At 42.5% G+C, this 21,787-nt stretch overlaps 1 protein-coding gene across 6 annotated transcripts in view; it reads right to left on the bottom strand.

Annotated features, from left to right (window-relative positions):
- LOC105479588 (glucoside xylosyltransferase 2) overlaps nt 1-21,787 on the bottom strand; it is a 91,394-nt gene that overhangs the window by 6,313 nt on the left and 63,294 nt on the right. For 3 of the 6 annotated variants that reach the window (XM_011737607.3, XM_071092086.1, XM_071092084.1), the window contains 2 exons: nt 12,890-13,062; nt 268-5,997 (listed from right to left, as the gene is read on the bottom strand). In XM_011737607.3, the coding sequence (XP_011735909.1) occupies nt 5,815-5,997; nt 12,890-13,062 (356 nt within the window). In that variant the 3' untranslated portion in view covers nt 268-5,814. Of the gene's footprint in view, nt 1-267; nt 5,998-12,889; nt 13,063-21,787 lie in introns of those variants that run through there. The other 3 variants (XM_071092085.1, XM_071092087.1, XM_071092088.1) reach the window with 2 other exon arrangements.

The following is a 21,787-nucleotide window of genomic DNA, read 5'->3' as shown; positions in this document are numbered from 1 at the left end:
GGAACATAGATAACTGACTTTCACATTCTTCAAACTCTATTCTATCTTAAACACAAAACACCATTAAAACCAAATAACATCATTTATAGTATGGCATTTTTAAAAACAAAGCAAATTTTAATGATTTTTAAAAACAGACTAAGCTAATTACTAAACCAAATATTTCGTTACTTGTTATAAGAATTTAAATATTATTACTTATTATAAATGTTTAAACTTTAAATTTTATAAAAAAGGAACATACCTCCAAAATAATACCCGAAGACATGTTTTTAAAGCTTTTATTTAAAAAAAGGGTAAAACAAGAGATGACATTTTAAAAAGACAAGACAGTAATTAAATCATAGTACTGTGTCCCTTTTAATTTGCTGTAATAATTCCTTTTCTTTGGAGTATTCTTTTTATGCTAATTTCTTTGCAAAGAAAAAATGTTTTCCAACATAAAAAATGAATACAGGGCCAGGTGCGGTGGCTCACCCCTGTAATCCCAGCACTTTGGGAGGCTGAGGCGGGTGGATCACCTGAGGTCTGGAGTTTGAGACCAGCCTGGTCAACCAACATGGTGAAATCCCGTCTCTACTAAAAATACAAAAATTAGCCAGGCATGGTGGCGGGCACCTCTAATCCCAGCTACTGGAGAGGCTGAGGCAGGAGACTCATTTGAACCCAGGAGGCGGGCGTTGCAGTGAGCTGAGATCATGCTACTGCTCTCCAGCCTGGGCAACAAGAGCGAGACTCCATCTCAAAAGAAAAAAAAAATAATTTGGGGTCTCCTTGGGAGCTATAAACAGGGGATGCACTTTTTCAGTGACAACATGAACATGTGAAACTGATGAAGCAGAAATTGCACCTGATTCTTACATGTTCATGCATATGGTGATACAAGCACAAACACTTTATCTTGCAGACAAGAGAATATTTCCAGTTTTGACCTGTGAAGAACAAAAACTAGGACAAAGCTCTTTGTCAGAGAAATCTCATCAGTTTTCAATACCACCAAAGCAATTGTGAAATGATTTGACCTAAGGTTTAACTATATAATTCCTCAGTTCACAGGTACAACAAATGTTGGCTCCTCCTTTTAAAGGCAGTGTGTGTATGTGTGTGTGTGTGTGTTGTGTTGATTGATTTTTAAAAATACATTCTAGGAAACTCTTAACATAAAGATTTGGTCCAAGGATTAGAACTTAGTTCTAGCCTGCAAGGGATCCCTAATTTCTGTCATCCTACCACTAAAGCCAAGTGTCTCGGTACTACTCAGAAGCTTACATCATAGACAGAAAGGGAAAGGCAAAAATGAAAAAGAGGAATATGAAAAAGTGGGAGAGAAAAAGAAAAACATGAAAAATTTCCCTATAATTATATTAAGTGAGAATATGTCAGCTGGGCACAGTGGCTCATGCCTGTAATCCCAGCACTTTGGGAGGCCAAGGCAGGTGGATCACTTGAATTCAGGAGTTCGAGACCAGACTGGCCAACATGGTGAAACCACATCTCTGCTAAACATAAAAAATTAGCTGGGCGTGGTGGTGCACACCTGTAGTCCCAGCTACTCAGGAGGCTGAGGCACAAGGATCACTTGAACCTGGGAGGCAGAGGCTGCAGTGAGCTGAGATTGTGCCATTGCACTCCAGCCTAGGTGACAGACGGAGATTCCATCTCAAAAAAAAAGAAAATAGAGAATATGTCTTGGGTTAGCTTGCTTAGGAAAGAAAAAGGAAAGAGAGAGAGAGAAAAAAAGAAAGAAAGAAGGAAGAAAAAAAGAAAGAAAAAGAAAGGAAGGAAGGAAGGAAGGGAAAGAAAGAGAAAGAAAGAAAAGATGATTTGTGCTGTCATAGAACTCAACATATTTCTGATTTCAGTGATGAAATCATGTTCATGTTGGTTTATCAAACACATGTAATTTATCTTTTATATGTATAAATATCAGATGATATTTATACATAAATCTAAATTTGTACAAATGTCCTGTTTTCAGGCTGGGCTGGTGTGATTATTTTGTTATTGGATCATTATTTTGTTTTCAATCACTGTGAATAATAATGTTTTGTATGATTTAGTTTGTTTTTGCCATGCACACCATAACTGCAAATAAAAGAAATACTCTGAAAAGTCTGAGTCCATATAAATACCCATTTCAATACCAAATTTGGTAAAAGTCGCAGTAATTTGCAATGGAAGCACTGAATATGAACTAGACATATCCCATAAATAGTAAAGCTTGGAGCTTTGTATCCAAAGTGCTAAATTGCCATTTTGGAAGTTGAAGAAAAACTTATATTGCTTTTTTAGCCAGTTAATTGTTTAAATATTAGAATTTTCAATGTAAGTCATGATTTCTGAGATTTATATTGGAGAAACACTGAGCAAGAAAAATATTGTCAGCATTTCTAGTGACACTGCTGTTGAAAAAGCTCAATCGCGATGCATATAGAAATACTGTCACATTTTGCTGTCAGAAAGTGCTCTTTCCTTCTCTAATGAAACTCCATAATTATATGCATTAAACAGAAATTAAAAAGAGATGAGTAAAGAAGAAAAGAGAGGGAAAAGAGAAAAGGCAGGGCTGGAGGAGAGGAGAGAACGGGCCCACCTTCTTCCCAGTATTATTTTTTATTATTTATTTATTTATTTATTTATTTATTTATTTATTTTTGAGACGGAGTCTTGCTCTGTCGCCCAGGCTGGAGTGCAGTGGCGCAATCTCGGCTCCCTGCAATCTCTGCCTCCGGGGTTCATGCCATTCTCCTGCCTCAGTCTCCCAAGTAGCTGGGACCACAGGCGCCACCACACTCGGCTAATTTTTTGTATTTTTAGTAGATACTGGCCAGGATGGTCTCGATTTCCTGACCTCGTGATCCACCCACCTCGGCCTTCCAAAATGCTGGGATTACAGGTGTCAGCCACCGCGCCCAGCCCTTCCCAGTATTCAGTGCGGCATATGGGGCAGCACCACCTTTGGCAAGCTTTAGACCAGAGAGCACATGTTTTCGCAGGCCACTGAATTAAAATTTGTGGCTCCTGGATTTCAAAGGTGGTTAATGCAGTAATTTGCTGGGAGTTATCAAAGGCTGAGACAATATTGCTGCACGGTAATATCCTAGCTATGGAAAATAATTAGCACTTTCAGGCAGCAAGGATTAGAAAAGCAAATTTTCCCTAAGTTATCAGCCAAATTCACCTAAAAATTTCAGGATACAGCACAGGAATTCCGAGGCAGACAAACACACGAGGTTCTAAGGTTTCACATTCTCAAAATTCATCATTCTAGAATGTTCTAGGGTGATATCATTGACCTTTGCGGGCAACCCTTTTCTGCACAGTCAGACCAGTACCGGTAGTTAAGAGTTGTGGGTAAATTGGCTCTCATAAAAAAGAAAGGCATTGTATTTCAAATCTTTACAACAGATGTTTTTGTGGGACTTACCAAACGAGGGAAGGAACCTCTTTCAGTTTGTGAGCCATCAACAAATCTGAGTGCCATTTGTGTACTTCACTGGCCATTTTGAACAAGTAGAAAGGAAACTGGGATGGAAGTTAGGAAACTATGCTCCATTCCGGCTCTTTCACTAAAACCCAATTTATGGGTAGATAAGATGCATTTTCCCCTATGTGAAGGACAATTCAGAAATTGCTCCATATCATACGTGTCTATACCACAAATGGAAGGCCTAGTACTAAACTTACAAAATAATGATGTCACCTCTAGTGGTGAAATAAGGAAACAAAATATAACAGCAAAAATAAGAGTTTCCCATCACAATGGTAGTTTCCTTAACAAAAATAACCACAGGGCAACTGATCAGAAGGAAAGTATTACCCTAAAATTTTAGATTTAAATTTGTTGCTACTATAATAATGCTGCATACCAAAACTGATTGACATCTAAACATTTCTGTGTAGTGCTGAGATTTTCATATCTATTTTTTTTCAGGGTAAGACTGACTTTTTTTTGCTAATATTGTGCCCATGATATCTTATTGGATTCTAATATATATAAGGATATCATATTTACATCAACAAGATAATATTTTTCATTTTATACTTTCAGATCATTGTCTCTATATAACAAAAGGTATTTAATATTTTAATTTTCAAAAATGTCTCTGTAAATAAGATGCATCTTACACAGACTGTATGTCTTACAGAATAGCAATTATATTCAATATGTCTATTTCTTATATTACAATTTCCTTGTTTACCTTATAGAGATGATTCAGGACCCTACTAAATCCACTAGGCTGTTGCAAATATCAAGATCATTTACTCAATAGTCATTTGAGAAAAATAAAGCATTATGCAAAACATTGCTATGCTGATACCAACTATATGAGCAACTAGGGATTAAGCCAGATCCCCTTGGGGAATAGAATATTCAACTTCCTCCCTGCAGTGAGGTGATAAAACCTGTATGGACCAGCTGGGTAACCCTAGGGGGAAAGAAATTCTTTAAAGAGATCTTTCTAAGGCTGGTAGGAAGTTGAATTTTCTTACCAATAGAAGCAGCTGAACTACTTGTTTTTTACACATTAAATTTGAAGTTGGTCTCTGATTTCCACCCATTGCTCAAGAGTTTAAAAAAGAGAGATGACCATGTACTGATGATTAACAGATCAAATGTTTTTGTCTGTGGTAAACACAAAAATTCCTGAATTTCCTCTCAGAAGCTATTGTTGCATAGAAATGTGTTATGATTTAGTCCTCCACAAATCGAAACAATTTTTTTCTTTAGAAATACTCCCAGATTGGCTGGGTGCGGTAGCTCACACCTGTAATCCCAGCACTTTGGGAGGCTGAGGCAGGCGGATCACTTGAGGTCAGGAGATAGAGACCAGCCTGGCCAACATGGTAAAACCGTGTCTTTACTAAAAATACAAAAATTAGCCGGGTGTGGTGGCGCATGCCTGTAATCCCAGCTACTGGGGAGACTGAGGCATGAGAATCGCTTGAACCCGGGAGGTGGAGGTTGCAGTGAGCTGAGATTGTGCCACTGCACTCCAGCCTGGGCGACAGAGTGAGATTCCGTCTCAAAAAAAAAAAAAAGAAAAAAAGAAAAAGAAATACCCCCAGATATATCCTTCATCCTTTAACACTGCCCAAGTAGGTGAAATCTGAATCCTTCTCTCAGATGTATTTTAAATAAAATTCTGTATACATAATCATCTCGTCTAATATTTTAGTCTCCCACATAAAAATCTCAGCAAAAAGGCCAGTTTTTACTGAGATTACCTGTTTTAGATGTGTCTTAGAGTGGAAAATGCAAAAGTGGAGGAAAAAAGGCTGTAAGGAACTGCATTAAAATGGAAACAATCTTTTCCACTGGTCAGTAGGATTATGGCTAATGTAATCTCGATTTCGAGCCCTTGATCCATATGTTCTACAAGTGTGTCTGTCTGTTTCACAAGTGTGTATTACTTTTATAACACGGGTGTGGGGGAGTCAGTTGCATAGAAAGAGTCTCAGGAATGCTAGATCAGTATAACACCTCAGGTGCCACTGAAATGGTCTCAGACATTTAGGAATTGGAAGGCTCACAAAAGCTATTTTCACAGCTAGTTCAACCTGCTTAAACAATGTTAAATGCATAATAGTCTTTTTTTTTTTTTCTTAGCGATAAATAGCATTTTAGAAAAAAAATAAGGAAAAGCATATTCTCTTTTGGGGGCAACTGATTTGGCAAAATTTAACGAGGTTTTTAAAACTCAACAGTCATGGAGCACCATTAAATATTCACACAAAAAGACCCAGGCAGCTTAGAGATTAATATTTCCTTGGTCACAAGACACCGAATTGACTTGCAACAAGACAAAATATTCAGTGCATCTGGTTGGGGCCAACATGGATGATGACGTGTTTCTCATAAGCCCTTTTCATTGTTTTCTCAATTTGCTTCAGAAAAACTTGCGGGATCCGTCCACATAAAGTGTGCACAGTCTCCAGAAACTTCAGCTGAAGGGGGTAATACATGGATTGAAAGAGATTGTCTTGAAAGGGAAACTGAAAGAATGACCAAAAAAAAAAAAAAAAAGTTTATTTTAGTAACAGAAATGCCATTTTAAATGCAATACTAAGAAATGACACAGGAATTACGATAAGCACACAGGCACAGGTTTGGACAAGTGAAAAGACCTTTGAGGATCTAAGTTAACATCCTGTCTCAGCTGTGCAACCCCAGGCAATCATTTAAACTCTCTGAACCTCAGTTTCTTTACCTCTTTAAAAAGAAAAAGACCAGGCATGGTGGCTTACACCTGTAACCCCAGCACTTTGAGAGGAGGTGGGAGCACCCCTTGAGCCCAGGAGTTTGAGACCAGCCTGAGCAACATGGCAAGACTCCATCTCATTAAAAAAGAATAGTAATAAAATGTTTACAAAATTTGGGTCCTCAAGGCTCTTACAATCTAAAAATGATGGATGTCTCTAAGGACAGGAAAGTCCATATATTATAGCATGTTTTGGGCTCAAGATACTTGAAATCTACTACAACAAAACAATGAATTCTTCATCTTTTTTGCCTTGAATCTTAATGAAGAAACTTTAGGGTGTGTCTATGGTAATCTCGTGAAGTTCAGGGTTTAACAATTACTAGTAAAATTTATTGGCAATAAATCATATTTTAATAATTCAGGTACCAAATATTAGTGGTTGTTTACTTCCCTCCTAATATGGGGCTTTTGAGATCATTGTCGTTTTTTAAAATTCTTTTGTTTTTTTCATGGAATACGTCTATGAGCAGTATTTCCCAAAATAAATCTTTCCGACTACTTGTTAGGCACGTGTCAAAAATTTTATTACAATCTTGTTGAAAGGGAAAAGGCTGCTAGTAGATCAAGTCAAAGATCCACTCTTAGTCAGGACATTTTATATGGAAAGACTAGCGAGAAATGAAAGAAGAATGGTTAAAGGTCAGTACACTCTTGCCTAACAGTAGAGGTGGGTGTCTGGTTTCCTAGAACAAATGTTAATCCTTTTAAATTAATCAGAAATACTGCTTACGCAGGTTTATCAGAGATGCCAATTTCTTCTCAGAAGGAGATTATGCATTATGTAATGCAAGAAGCTTCTGTCCCAGACCAGGTTTGAGATACTTTTTCTTTAATCATGAAATTTAAACCATTGATAAACCCCTTGAGGCCAGTCCTGAATCTGTCCTTTTCACCACTGTAGCCCCAGTGATGGGAACAGGATAGGTCAAAACCTTGAAATCACCCTCAATTCCTCTGTTTTCCCCAACAACCCTTACCCAGTTCATCAGCAAGTCCTGTAAACTCTATCTCAACAACATATCCCAAATAATGGCCACTTCTTCCCATTTTCCTGCCACCACACAAGCCCATGCCGGCCCCATTGCTCACCCGGGTGGCTGCGATTAGTCTCACAAATAGCCTTTGTGTTTTCACTCTTGCATCCCTTCCACCACGTTACCAAGGTGATATTTTTAAAGCATAAATCAGAGCCTATCTCTTTCCCGAAGGGGCTTTCCACTGTTGCGATTCCAACTCCTCCCTTGTTCTAAAGGTTCAAGGTGACCTGGAAACTCTCCCCTCTCAGTTCCTTCTCTCTTCTCTTATCTGGCCATTCCTGTCTTTCCAGCACACCAAATTCATTCCCGTCTCTGGGACTTTCCCCTGGTTATTGCTTCTGTTTCACGGGATCTTCCCCAGATTTCCCCTGGACTGCCTCCATCTGATAAGTCTAGGACTTGCAAGCAGCCTTCCTGGTGCCCCTCCCCCCAGCTGGTAGAACACTCCTCTCCAGTCCAGGACTTTGGACCCATCAGCCCACTCTTTTCACACCTTTTGAACTCTTTCACTATCTCAGAGGATTTTTTTTTTTTTTTTTTTTTTTGCTAGGGTCTTGCTGTGTCACCCAGGCTGGAGTGCAGAGGGGCAATCACGGCTCACTGCAGCCTCGAACTCCTGGGCTTAAGTGATCCTCCATCTCAGCCTCACAATTAGCTGAGGCCACAGGCACTTGCCACCATGCCCAGTTATTATTACTATTATTTTTTCCTAAAGAGGCAAAGTCTTGCTCTGTTGTTCAGGCTGGAGTACAGCTGTGCCAGGCAAAGTATTGCTCTGTTGTTCAGGCTGGAGTACAGTGGTACCATCCTAGCTCACTGTAGCCTTGGCCTCCTAAGCTCAAGGGATCTTCCCACCCCAACCCCAACCCTTCCCCGCCCAGTAGCTGGGACTACCGGCATGTGCCACCAGGCAAATTTTTATTAATTAATTTATTTATTTTTAATTTTTGTAGAGACGCATCTCACTATGTTGCCCAGGCTGGATTTTTCTTTCTTTCTTTTTCTCAATGAGTATTGTCTGGCTTCCCCCAGCAGAATATATGCTTCTTAAAGACTAGGGCTTTGTCCATCTTATTATTTTCCAAATTCCTAGAAACTAGAATTGTTCCTGCATAAAATAGATGCTTCATAAATGATTGTCAAGAGAATTACTGCAAAAATGTCTATCTGATAGATGCCTTCTTGCAGGGAGGCTGCACTGCCCTTTCACACAAACACGTACCACATGGGTTAGGGTGTCTATGAACACCTGAAACAGAGAAATAGAGAGAGAGAGAGAGAGAATATTTTCAGAGACAGATGAAGGGAGAAAAAGAAAAAAATATATATAAAGTGTTTATAAGCAAGGAGAGAGAAATGTGAAAAAGCTAGAGAAAGTGTGAAATTGTTATCATCAAAACAACTTATTTATATCTTGTTTTTTTTTTTTAGATGGAGTCTCACTCTCTCACCCAGGCTAGAGTGCAGTGGCACGATCCTGGCTTGCTGCAACCTCTGCCTCCCGGGTTCAAGCCAATCTCCTACCTCAGCCTCCCAAGTAGCTGGGATTACAGGCATGCGCCACCATGCCTGGCTAATTTTCGTATTTTAGTAGAGACAGGGTTTCGTCATTTGGTCTCGAACTCCTGACCTCAAGTGATCCACCTGCCTCAGCCTCCCAAAGTGCTGGGATTACAGGTGTGAGCCACAGCACCTGGCCAAAACAACTTCTAATTATTGCACAAACGGTAAGTCAGGCTCTTTACTAAAAGTGTAAAGACTATCATTTTGTTGAATTCTCATAACACTTGTTTGAGGTAGATAATCTTATTATCTACACTTGACAGATGAAAAAACTAAGTCCCAGTAAGGTAAGGGCACAGTTAATGGTGAATCACCAGAAAGTGACAAAATTGGGATTTGAACCTATCTGTCCAGGCCCAAAGCCAAGCTCTGACCCACTACACAATGGTTCACAGCATTGTAGAGGATGGGGAAATACATCTTTTATGATGGAGTCTCTTTATATTTACTCACATTTCGGGTCAGGGTTAGTGATTTTTCTGATTGAAATGCCTGAATGAAAACTGTATTTTTAGAAAGCCCAACTGAGGAAAATCATGGAGTGTATGTACTAAGCAGAATCATTTTTGAAACAAAGTTGTTCAGCCCTCTTTCTGATCCCCCAGAAAACAAACAAGATGAGTTGTAACTCAAGAACCACAACTGCTCAACTCCAAACCAGGGGTGACAGATCACAAAAGAAACCCTAGAGTGGCTCTGATAGACACATGGCTGCTGTGTACTTGTTTAACTTCTGCTTGTACTCCTGAATGAGTTTGCCCCTGGAGTCAGTGTTTGGATATTTAAATGTGAGGATATCATTAAGCACAGAACAAATTTTCTGCGTAATTAAATCACCCGGCCTTTGAAAACCAAACAGCAGGAAATGCAGAAGAAAAAGCTTGGATGCATGTTAAACACTTTCCTTGTACAGAAGTCAACACTAGGAATTTCTTTTTTCTTTTTTAAGACAGAGTTTCACTCTTGTTGCCCAGGCTGGAGTGCAAGGCACGATCTTGGCTCACGGCAACCTCTGCTTCCTGGGTTCAAGAGATTCTCCTGCCTCAGTCACCTGAGTAACTGGGATTACAGGCATGCGCCACCACGCCCAGCTAATTTTGTATTTTTAGTAGAGACAGGGTTTCTCCATGTTGGTTAGGCTGGTCTCAAATTCCCGACTTCAGGTGATCCACCCACCTCGACTTCCCAAAGTGCTGGGATTACAGGCGTGAGTCATGGCACTCGGCCAATTCCAGGAATTTCAGAGTTGGAAATCTTCAGGACTCTCCCTAGCAAATGCATACTTTCTTTTTTTCATTTCATTTCTTTTTTTTTAATTTGTTTTTTCAGAGACAGGGTCTTACTATGTTGCCCAGGCTGGTCTTGAACTCCTCACCTCAGCCTCCAAAGTGCTGGGATTAAAGGCGTGAGCTACTGCACCTGGCCTATTTAATTAATTGTGGTTTTTTTGAGATGGAGTGTCGCTCTGTCACCCAGGCTGAAGTGCAGTAGTGCAGTCACGACTCACTGTAACCTCCACCTCCCAGGTTCAAGCAATTCTCCTGTCTCAGCCTCCCAAATAGCTGGGATTATATGTGTGTGCCACCACACCTGACTAATTTTTGTATTTTTAGTAGAGATGGGGTTTCACCGTGTTGGCCAGGCTGGTCTTGAATTCCTGACCTCAAGTGATCTGCCCGCCTCAGCCTCCCAATGTGCTAGGATTACAGGCATAAGCCACCACACCTGGCCGATTTTATTTTTTATAGAGATGGGGTCTCACTATGTTGGCTGTGCTGACCTCAAACTCCTGACCTCAAGCAATCCTCTCACTTCTTAGCCTCTTAAAGTGCTGGGATTACAGGCATGAGCCACTGTGCCAGGCCTTAAATGTTTTATTTTTTTGCAAATGCACATTTTCATACACAAAAAAATGTTACTATGTTATGGGATTTACCGCTTACCTCACTTCTACCAGAGCCTGTTCATGAAACTTAGAGAATTCGATCTTTAACAACAAAGCCTAATACATTCTACATGTTCTATGTCAGGGGTTGGCAAACTTTTTCTGTAAAGGAGTAGATGGTAAATATTTTAGACTCTGTAGACCATATGTCCTTTGTCACAACTAATCATCCTGCTGTTACAGTGCCAACATAGCCGTAGATAATACATAAATGGGCAGGCACGATGGCTCAGACCTGTAGTCCTAGCACTTTGTGAGGCTGGCTGGGAAGATCACTTGAGCCAGGAGTTTGAAATCAGCCTGGGCAACGAAGCAAGATCCCATCTCCACCAAAAGAAAAATGACAATACATAAATGAATAGGTGTCACCGGTTCCCAATATGACTTTATTTACCAGTGCTGACATTTGAATTTCATATAGTTTTCTTGTGTCATGAAATTATATATATATGTATGTATATTTGAGATAGGATCTCGCTTTATTGCCCAAGCTGGAGTGAAGTGGTGCAATCATAGCTCACTGCAGCCTTGAACTCCTGGGGTCAAGTGATCCTCCTGCCTCAGCCTCCCAAATCACTGAAATTACAGGCATGAGGCTTGATTTATTTTTTAAATTTTTTGTACAGATGGGGTCTTACAGTGTTGCAGTTTTCCTGAGAAAGTTGCATAAAGGGCTCCAGCTAGCCATGTTCATACACATACCTGCATGCCTATCCTATTTTCTCCTCTCTTTTCCCATCCCTAGCCCATGAGTCCATAAAGAGGCAAGAACCTTCTTTTTTTTTTTGAGACAGAGTCTTGCTCTGTTGCCCAGGCTGGAGTGCAGTGGCGCCATCTTGGCTCCCTGCAAGCTCCACCTCCTGGGTTCACGCCATTCTCCTGCCTCAGCCTCCCGAGTAGCTGGGACTACAGGCGCCCGCCACCATGCCTGACTAATTTTTTTTTTGCATTTTTTAGTAGAGACAGGGTTTCACCATGTTAGGAAAGTCTCGATCTCCTGACTTCGTGATCCACCCGCCTCGGCCTCCCAAAGTGCTGGGATTACAGGCATGAGCCACTGTGCTGAGCATAATCTTTGTATTTTTAGTAGAGACAGGGTTTCACCAGATTGGCCAGGCTGGTCTCGAACTACTGACCTCATGATCCACCTGCCTCGGCCTCCCAAAATGCTGAGATTAGAGGCGTGAGTCACTGTGCCCGGCCAAGAACCTTTTCTTCAGTGCCCCTTGGCAGTGAGAAGGTTCCTGCCATCTGTGCTGTATGCACTTGACTCTTATCTTGTACCCTTTGGTGGGGAAAAATGGAAGACTGGGGAGTCAGGGCCTCTTTCTGCTGCTTGCATGTACTTCTGCAGTTAAGCAAATAAAGGCTTGACTGTTACTTTTAGTTTGGCTCCTTGTCCTAACTGAACACCTTGACCCCTGATTGAGTAACAGATTGGAGCTGGCAACCAGGCAACATATTTAGCTAGAACTGAATAATATCGTTTTCTTTTTATTATCTAATCTTGATCCTATGTGTTACCTTCCACTGTGGCAAAAGGCACAGAAGTTGTCTTTGTGACATGAAATTTCCTCCTAAAGTAGGTGGCTCACACCTGTAATCCCAACACTTTGGGAGGCTGAGGTGGATGGATCACTTGAGGTCAGGAGTTCAAGACCAGCCCAGCCAACATGGTGAAACCCCATCTCTACTAAACATACCAAAATTTTCTGGGCAACAGCTACTTGGGAGGCTGAGGTTGCAGTGAACCGAGATCCCACCACTGCATTCCAGCCTGGGTAACAGAGCAAGACTCCATCTCAAAAAACAAAAACAAAAACAAAAAAACAGAAATTTCCTCCCAAATTTAGTTAAGTAAAAGATAATGAATGGTGTACGTGGAAATAAGTCAAGTAGATATGACATAGTACAAGGTGGCAAGTGGATATAGTGACAGAACGTGACTGAGGTTGGGAATAACTCGTATAACTCTATGCTTTGGGAATATTTGGCCTTCAAAGGGACAGGTGACTAAAGTGCCAGTATTGCTTCATGCTGTTAAGCACATTTGCTAACAGCAGCAAGGGCGCACTTACATCCCGTATTGCTTCATAGAGTGCTTTGAATGTCGGTTGCTTATCATCATGGTAGACGCCTCGGTTTCCATGCAGAACAGACACACCTTCATGCTCAGCCTCTCTGCAGTTGCTTCCATACATGCAGTGATCGGGACGGTAGTTCCACTGGCAGGGGAATACATAGAGACACTCTGGTGGTAAAAAGAGGAAGACATATATGTCCACAGTCAGTGCCAGCTCTCATGCACATGTCCCGTGATTAAACTGTTTCCGCTAACTGTACACACCATATAATTTTAAGGTACAGGAGTGTGATTTTTTTACTCATAGATCAAATTTTGCCCCATTTGTCGAAATTCTGAGATCAAGAATTGAAGGGGCACACAGTGATGATGTAGGTTTCATCTAAAAAAAGAAGAGAGTACAGCATCTTAAATAAGAAAGCAGACACAGGTATCAGGTAGCCTGGGTCCAAATCCTAACTCTCTCACTCAAAACCACTGAAATCCATGTCTAGTCACTCAACTTCCTGTACTTCCATTTTCTCATCTGTAAATGAGAATAATACAACCTCTATCTTATTTTGATGATTAAACTTTAAACATACATGTAAAATGCTTAGGAGGGTATCAAACATATAGTAGTGGTTCAGTAATGTTAGCAGTTGTACTGGCTGGGTATGGTGGCTCACACCTGTAATCCCAGAGTTTGGGAGGCCAAGGTGGAAGGATCACTTGAGGCCAGGAGTTTGAGACCAGCTCGGGCAACATAGTAAGACCCCTATCTCTATACAAATTTTAAAAATTAGCAGCTGGGCCAGGCACGGTGGCTCACTCCTACAATTCCAGCACTTTAGGAGGCCAAGGCAGGCAAATCCCCTGAGGTCAGGAGTGTGAGATCAGCCCGGCCAACATGGCGAAACCCTGTCCCTACTAAAGATACAAAAATTAGCCAGGCATGGTGGCACGCACCTGTAATCCCACCTACTCAGGAGGCTGAGGCGGGAGAATTGCCAGGAGGTGGCAGAGGTTGCACTGATCCAAGATCGCACCACTACACTCCACCCTGAGCAACAAAATGAGACTCTGTCTCAAAACAAAACAAACAAACAAACAAACTGAAAAAACAACAAAAATAAATTAGCCAGGCATGGAGGCACACTTGAAGTTACTTGGGAGGCTGAAATGGGAGGATTCCTTGAGCCCAGGAGTTAGAGATTACCGTGAGCTATGATCATGCCACTGCACTCTAGCCTGTGACGGAGTGAGATCCTGTCTCAAAAAAAAAAAAAAAAAAAAAAAAAAAGATACACACAAAAAATGTCAAAAATAGTGTTAGCAGTTGTAATCAACTCTTTGGAAAGGTTTTATAAAATGGACAGATCTAAAAAAGAGGAGTCAAGATTAAAGCAAAGATTCTGCTTCAGATTAAGAACAAACAAAAAACAACAACAACAAAAAAAAACAGCAAAAACCCCCATCTTCGGCTGGGTACAGTGGCTCACACCTGTAATCCCAGCACTTTGGAAGGCCGAGGCTGGTGGATAACTTGAGGTCAGGAGTTCGAGACCAGCCTGACCAACATGATGAAACCCTGTCTCTACTAAAAATACAAACATTAGCCAGGCGTGGAGGCAGGAGCCTGTAATCCCAGCTACTCAGGAGGCTGAGGCACGAGAATCTAGAACCCGGAAGGCAGAGGTTGCAGTGAGTTGAGATCACACCACTGCACTCCAGCCTGGGTGACGGAGTGAGACTCCATCTCAAAAACAAAAACCAACAACAACAAAAAAACCCCACCTACAACAGGAAAGAGAAAAACCCCAAAGCAAAAAAGCAAAGAAAAAAAAAACCCTGTGCCAAGGTAACTACATGCACTATGGCCATATGTGCACATATGTACACGGGTGTGTTTGTATCTCTAAACAAGTGGTTCTCAACCAGGGGCAATTTTGCCCCCTCCCCACTCCTCGACCCCAGGGCCATTTGGCAATATTTGGAGGGAGACACTGTTGACTGTTACACATGGGGGAGGCTGCAACTGGCATCTAGTGGATGCTCTGAACATCCTGTAATGAACAGGACGATCCCCACAATAGCAACAGTGCTGATGTTGAGAAACTCTGCCCTAATCCTATTGGATTCAGAAAGTTTCCTCTTGGTGACCAGAATTATACAATTAGCAATAAATTCATGACCCCCTAGCTTCCCTGCTTCTCAGCTTGATGCTTTTCAGGATCGGGGGCAGAGGAGTATGGATAAAAGCTCTCTGCAAATGTGTGTTGCTGATCATGAGAAAGGCCCTGTGACAGAGCACAAGACAGGCTTACAGCAAATCAGTAACACCACCACCATTGGAAAAGCAACTTCAAGATGTGCTTGTTCATTGGGTTGATGGCATTCCTGTCTCACGGAAAAATCATTGCTTAGTGATTACTTACAGAAAGCTTCAAGATGGAAAGCAAATAATGAAGTGATTGTCACACATCGTGTCTGGCAGGCTGTGTATGTTTCCATGGCTCAGTCTTTTATAGGACAGTGACATTTAGGCATCTTTTTTCAAATTCCTAATTGCTCATAACATACTGTGACATTTCTCTTTTCTCAGGAGAACTCCATTCCACCATGACATTCCCTTACTTGCATTTACCTGAACATTTGCACATACGTAGTCCCTAAGTGGGACGGAGTAGTGGCCATTCTCAAGTCACCCTATCTACATTTGAATCACAACTCCTCTATTAGCTGCCTGATTTTTCTACAATTTAATGCAGAGGCTGGATGTGAGGATTAAATAAAGGAAAATATCTAAAAGTGCTTTTGAACTGTGCCTGACCACAGCCCAACTGCTTCCTTTTGTCACCCAGTGGGTCACATCACTCATTAACGGTGCTCACCCAAGCATTTACATTGTCTTGCTTAAGCGCCTTCTAAAGTTTCCCATTGAATGAACTGTGCTTGAGTCTGTTTTTGTAAATATACTGATTGATCAAATCAATGAATATTTGTTGAGTGTCTGCTGTGGACAAAGCAAATAATGGAACAGTCCAGTCCCTGCCTTCATGGAGTTTAGATTGGTGATGAGAATTTTTGCCTCTTTCCAAGTAGTTTAGGGCTCTACTACAAAAAGAAACCTTTTCTCGGCAGGGTGTGTGGTGGCTCATGCCTGTAATCCCAGCACTTTGGGAGGTCGAGACGGGCAGATCATGAGGTCAGGAGTTCGAGACTGGCCTGGCCAACATGGTGAAACCTCGCCTCTACTAAAAATACAAAAATTAGCTAGGCGTGATGGCGTGTGCCTGTAGTCCCAGCTACTTGGGAGGCTGAGGCAGAAGAATTGCTTGAACCTGGGAGGCGGAGGTTGTAGTGAGCCACGATCGCGCCACTGCACTCCAGCCTGAGGGACAGAGTAAGACTCTGTCTCAAAAAAAAAAAAAAAAAGAAAGAAACTTTTTCTCTCTTTGCAACCTCCTTAGAGGACTGAGCCCAGTGAGAGGCACTCCAAGGCAGAAAACAAATAGAAAGGGCAGAGACTCTGGAATCAGAAGTACAGAGGTGCAAACCTGGCTTCTACCCCCATCTAGCTCTGTAACCGTGGTGAGTTCGAAAAACATTTCACCTCGATCTAACAGCAGTAAAGAGAAGCCAAGGTCAGGCATGGTGGCTCATGCCTATAATCCCGGCACTTTGGGAGGTCAAGGTGGGAGGACTGCTTGAGCTCAGGAGTTTGAGACCAACCTGGGCAACAAAGCGAGACTCCGTCTCTACAAAATTAAAAAATTTGGCCAGGCACGGTGGCTCATGCCTGTAATCTCAGCACTTTGGGAGGCTGAGGCGGGTAGATCACCTGAGGTCGGGAGTTTGAGACCAGCCTGACCAACATGGAGAAACCCCATCTCTACTAAAAATACAAAAAAATTAGGTGGGCATGGTGGCACATGACTGTAATCACAGCTACTCGGGAGGGTGAGGCAGGAGAATCGCTTGAACCTGGGAGGCAGAGGTTGTGATGAGCCGAGAATGCACCATTGCACTCCAGCCTGGGCAACAAGAGCGAAACTCTGTCTCAAAAAAAAAAAAAGAAAAAAAAATTAGCTGGGCCTGGTGGTACACACCTGTAATCCCAGCTACTCAGGAGGCCGAGGCAGGAGAATTGCTTGAGTCCAGGATGTGGAGGTTGCACTGAGCCAAGATCGCACCACTGCACTCTAGCCTGGGCAACAGGGTGAGACTGTCTCAAAAAAAAAAAAAAAAAAAATTCTCCCGACCTCAGGTGATCTGCCCGCCTTGGCCTCCCAAAGTGCTGGTATTACAGGCATCAGCTACCGTGCCCAGCCAGAGTTTTGTATTTTTAGTAGAGACAGGGTTTTGCCATGTTGGCCAGGCTGGTCTCGAACTCCTGACCTCAAGTAATCTGCCCGCCTCAGCCTCCCAGTGCTGGGATTACAGGTGTCAGCCACTGTGCCCAATCTACTCCTCTCCTTATATTTCTGATTATTTCATACTCTTGGGATCTCTAAGATTATGAACTAGTTTATGCCTGATCATTTTAACTTCATGGTAATATAGGCTTGCTACACTTTTATATATTTTTATTTTTTAGTAGAGATGGGGGTCTTACCACATTGCCCAGGCTGGTCTTGGACACCTGGCCTCAAGCAATCCTCCCTGCTCAGCCTCCTAAAGTGTTGGGATTACAGGCATGAGCCCCCACACCTGGCCTCTCTTAATGCTCTGTATCAATAGAATGGAGGCTGTTCAACTGCACTGTTAATGTTTTTTTTTTTTTTTTTCCCAATGTCCCATCCTGGAACTGAGATTTCCCAGCATTCTCTTTTTCCTTATTTCAGAATACTCCTTGTTCCAGAAAAGGCAATTAATTTTGTTCAGAAGACTTTTCTGATAACACAGTCTAAGGAAGCTCTTCTCTCTCCAGCCTTGAGGGTCTCTCTCTCAACCCCTCATTTGTTTCCTCCATCTCATTTACCACAATTTGTGATTTTGAACAACTAGTTATTCTTTAGGAGTCTAGTCTATCTTCCACCTCTTCCAACAAAAGGTAGGTTTCGTGAAACCAGTAACTTTGCTTTAACTCGTCTGATGCCATATTCCTGGCACTTAGCCCTGTGGCTGGCACACAGTGCTCAAAAACTAGCGGCTGAATGAATGAATGAAATGCAAACTATACCTCCTTTCACCAAATGCATCTTTTCCCTTTCTCTGGCTTTCTATCTCTCCTTTCTCTCCCGAACTTCCCTTTTCTCTCATTTGCCTTGCTGTGGCTCTTTCTCTTCCATTTATTAATACTTTGCCCCTTCTCTCCCTTTTCTTAATTCCATTCATTGAATCAAACAACACTTCTGAACACCAACTCCATTTAAAGCACTAAGCCTTGTACTGTGAAAGACACAAAGTTGACACAACCCCTTCTCACATAGACCGTACAGTTTTTGTCCTTTCTCTTGTGTTTTACATCAGGGCTCATGAACTTCCCAGACTCCCGAAACAGCGATTTGTTACCAGTTTCCTAGAACAGTCCCAGTATGAAGTAACTGGGCCTGTCAACCCCACAACGTAGCACTCATAACTGCCTGTTGCTGGGTGCTTTGGTGTGGTGAATATACAATGTGGTTGCATGCTCAAGGGCAGGGCTCCAGAGACCCCAGGCAGGATGAGAATAAGGCCTTCCTGGGGCCACTGAAGAGACTTGTCCCATGTGAGTGAGTCCTGCTCCCTGAGGTTCCCATGAACTCCTCCTGCCTCCCTAGTATCACACACTCAACTCACAATCTACATGTATTCCATGGGCATTTCAGCTCTTCTCTCTCCCCTCAGGCAGAATGCTACTGCCTTTACTCTAGCCTGATGCCCTGCCTTGTCATTTATACTTGGCTGGTTTCATTTTCTTCCCTACCCACATCTCAGTTTTCTAGAAATTGCCCTTGAAGAAAGAGCAGACCTACGTGGTGACGTTTGAGAGAGGAAAATGCCACATGACTTTGCCCTTCTAGAGCCTGATCAAGCGTGCTCTCCCACATTAAAGAGAACTCAGTCGCAGCTGGGCTGGGCCAGTCTCTTTTTCGCTAAGAATTTGAATTAGGAAATAGAGGAGCTCCATCATCATTGATTGTGGACTTGTGAAGATGTATTCACTTACGGTTGACAAACAGGTTGGGCCATGGGCAAACAGAGAATGCGGTCTGAGAGACAAAATAGAATCAGACTGGCATGTAGAGAAACAAAGATGACAGAAACCATGAGGCCTCTGAGAGATGAAGAAACTGCTTTGGTCCTTGGCAACTTCCCAAGGCCAGTTCTTATGAAGCCTGGTTTGACCTGACTTGTGTGGTCATGAGACTGCCCCTGGCCTCTTACAATATCTGCCCTCATTTAGCTGGTCTGAGTGGAGCTGTGTTCCCTGAAACCTAAGTGCATTCATTTAAACACATCTTCCTATATAGAATTCTCTTTTGGTTCCTGTCAGATTTACCCCTTCCATAGAACTCTGCTCTTGACTCAGACTCACTTTTGAGGGTGTGAACTCAGTTTTCCACCCCTTGATGAAGCTGTCTTGACTCACCTGCCAGGAAATGTCCTGTGAGCTGAGCGACCTGCATGCCCCCATGGGTTTCAGCTGTCTTAAGCACTGCAATTATACACCCACAGGCATTTACTATCTAATTATAGCAAGAGTTTTAAAACACTTTCTAGCTAATGACTTTTAAACACATTTTAAAAAGCGGTGTTATCAGATACAAGAGACTATAATAATGACAACATTCCTGATGTGTGCTACAGGTTTTATGTGCATTGGTTCACCCATAGCAACCTGAAGAACCATAACAGTAAACATGTTTATCTGCTGTGCCATAGCTAATACTGTCTCCCTCTCTCCTTTCCAGGGATAAAGCTGACAAATCCTTTTTTCAAATACAGTTTGTTCTGGTTTGTGGAAAGTACTCTGCAATCAATATACATGAAGAGAAACCTTACAATGTGATGGATATTGCTGGATCTCAGTTTAATCAAGTACCTGGGTAAAGTATGAAATAGGAAGATCAAATGCAGGCTGCACAAAGAACAATCAGGGAGTTAACCTAACAATCACTCATCTAAAACCAGAAAACTTGGTTATTTACTTGATACTGTGCAGAACCAGGATTTAGAACAACGTCACGATTCTTTTCCAATATCCTGTTTTACTCAATGGATCTCAGATGGAGAGTGAAGAAGCAATTAAACTCCTCTGGTTTCAGCCCCAATTAAAGACAAGGGACTCCTGTTTAATTGCAAAGCTGCTTACGACTGCCTTCGAGTATTATTTATTTACTCACTAATCACATCCTCAAATAATCAGCAACAGGCTAAGAAGAACTGGAGAGGCAACTGTGTGAATCTTTTGGATTCCTCAGTTTGGGAATACAGACAGAGAGACTTACATTAGATCGTTTCGGCCACATGACAAAGAGGAAAATGCAGTATTTAAAGAAAAGGGCCGGGTGTGGTGGCTCACACCTGTAATCCCTCAAGTGATCCACCAGGGGGATCAAAAAATTACCTGGGCATGGTGGAGGATGCCTGTAATACAAAAATTACAAGAATTAGCTGGGCGTGGTGGTAGGTGCCTGTAATCCCAGCTACTTGGGAGGCTGAGTCAGAAGAATCGCTTGAACCCAGGAGGCAGAGGTTGCAGTGAGCACACCACACTCCAGCCTCGGTGACAGAGCAAGACTCCATCTCAAAACAACCAACCAAACAACCAGACAAACACAAAACGGGTCATGGTGGCTCATGCCTGTAATCCCAGCATTTTAGGAGGCCGAGGAAAGTGGATCACCTGAGGTCAGGAGTTCAAGACCAGCCTTGCCAACACGGCAAAACCCTGTCTCTACTAAAAGTACAAAAATTAGCCAGGGGTGTTGGTGCATGCCTGTAGTCCCAGCTACTTGGGAGGCTGAGATAGGAGAATTGCTTGAACCTGGGGGTCAGAGATTGCAGTGAGACGAGATGGTGCCATTGCACTCCAGCCTGGGTGACAGAGCCAGATTCCATCTCAAGAAAAAAAAGAAAAAAGATGAAACCTACCTAAGAAGAAAAAGGAAGAGATGCAGACCTACTGTCACAGCGAAATGGCTTAAAGCATGCCCTAAGAGGCTGGGCATGGTGACTTGCCTGAAATCCTAGCACTTCGGGAGGCCGAGGCAGGAGGATCACTTGAGCCCAGGAGTTCTAGATGACCTTGGGCAACATAATGAGACTGCCCCCCAATCTCTATAAAAAATTTTAAAAATTTGGCTGGGCGCAGTGGCTCACGCTTGTAATCCCAACACTTTGAGAGGCCGAGGGAGGTGGATCACATGAGGTCAGGAGTTTGAGACCAGCCTGGCCAACATGACAAAACCCTGTCTCTACTAAATATACAAAAATTAGTCGGGTGTGGTGGCGGGTACGTGTAATCCCAGCTACTCGGGAGGCTGAGGCAGGAGAATTGGCTTGAACGTGGGAGGCAGAAGTTGCAGTGAGCTGAGATCATGCCACTGTACTCCAGCCTGGGCGACAGAGCAAGACTCCCTCTCAAAAAAAAAAAAAAAAAATTCGCTGGGTGTGGTGGTGCACACCTATAGTCCCGGCTACTTGGGAGGCTGAGGTGCGAGGATCACTTGAGCTCAGGAGGTTAAGGCTGCAGTGAGCCATAATTGCACTACTGTGTACCAGCCTGCGAGACAGAGTGAGGCTTCATCTCATTTAAAAAAAAAAAAAAAGCCTGGGCACACTGGCTGATGCCTACAATCCCAGCACTTTGGGAGGAGGAGGTGGGGAGATCACCTGAGGTCAGGAGTTCGAGGCCAGCCTGGCCAACACGGGGAAATCCCGTCTCTACTAAAAATACAAAAATCAGTCAGGAACAATGGCACAC

Source organism: Macaca nemestrina, chromosome 2 (assembly GCF_043159975.1).
Source record: "Macaca nemestrina isolate mMacNem1 chromosome 2, mMacNem.hap1, whole genome shotgun sequence".
Classification (NCBI taxonomy): Eukaryota; Metazoa; Chordata; class Mammalia; order Primates; family Cercopithecidae; genus Macaca; species Macaca nemestrina.
This window is presented reverse-complemented; position numbering and strand designations above follow the sequence as displayed.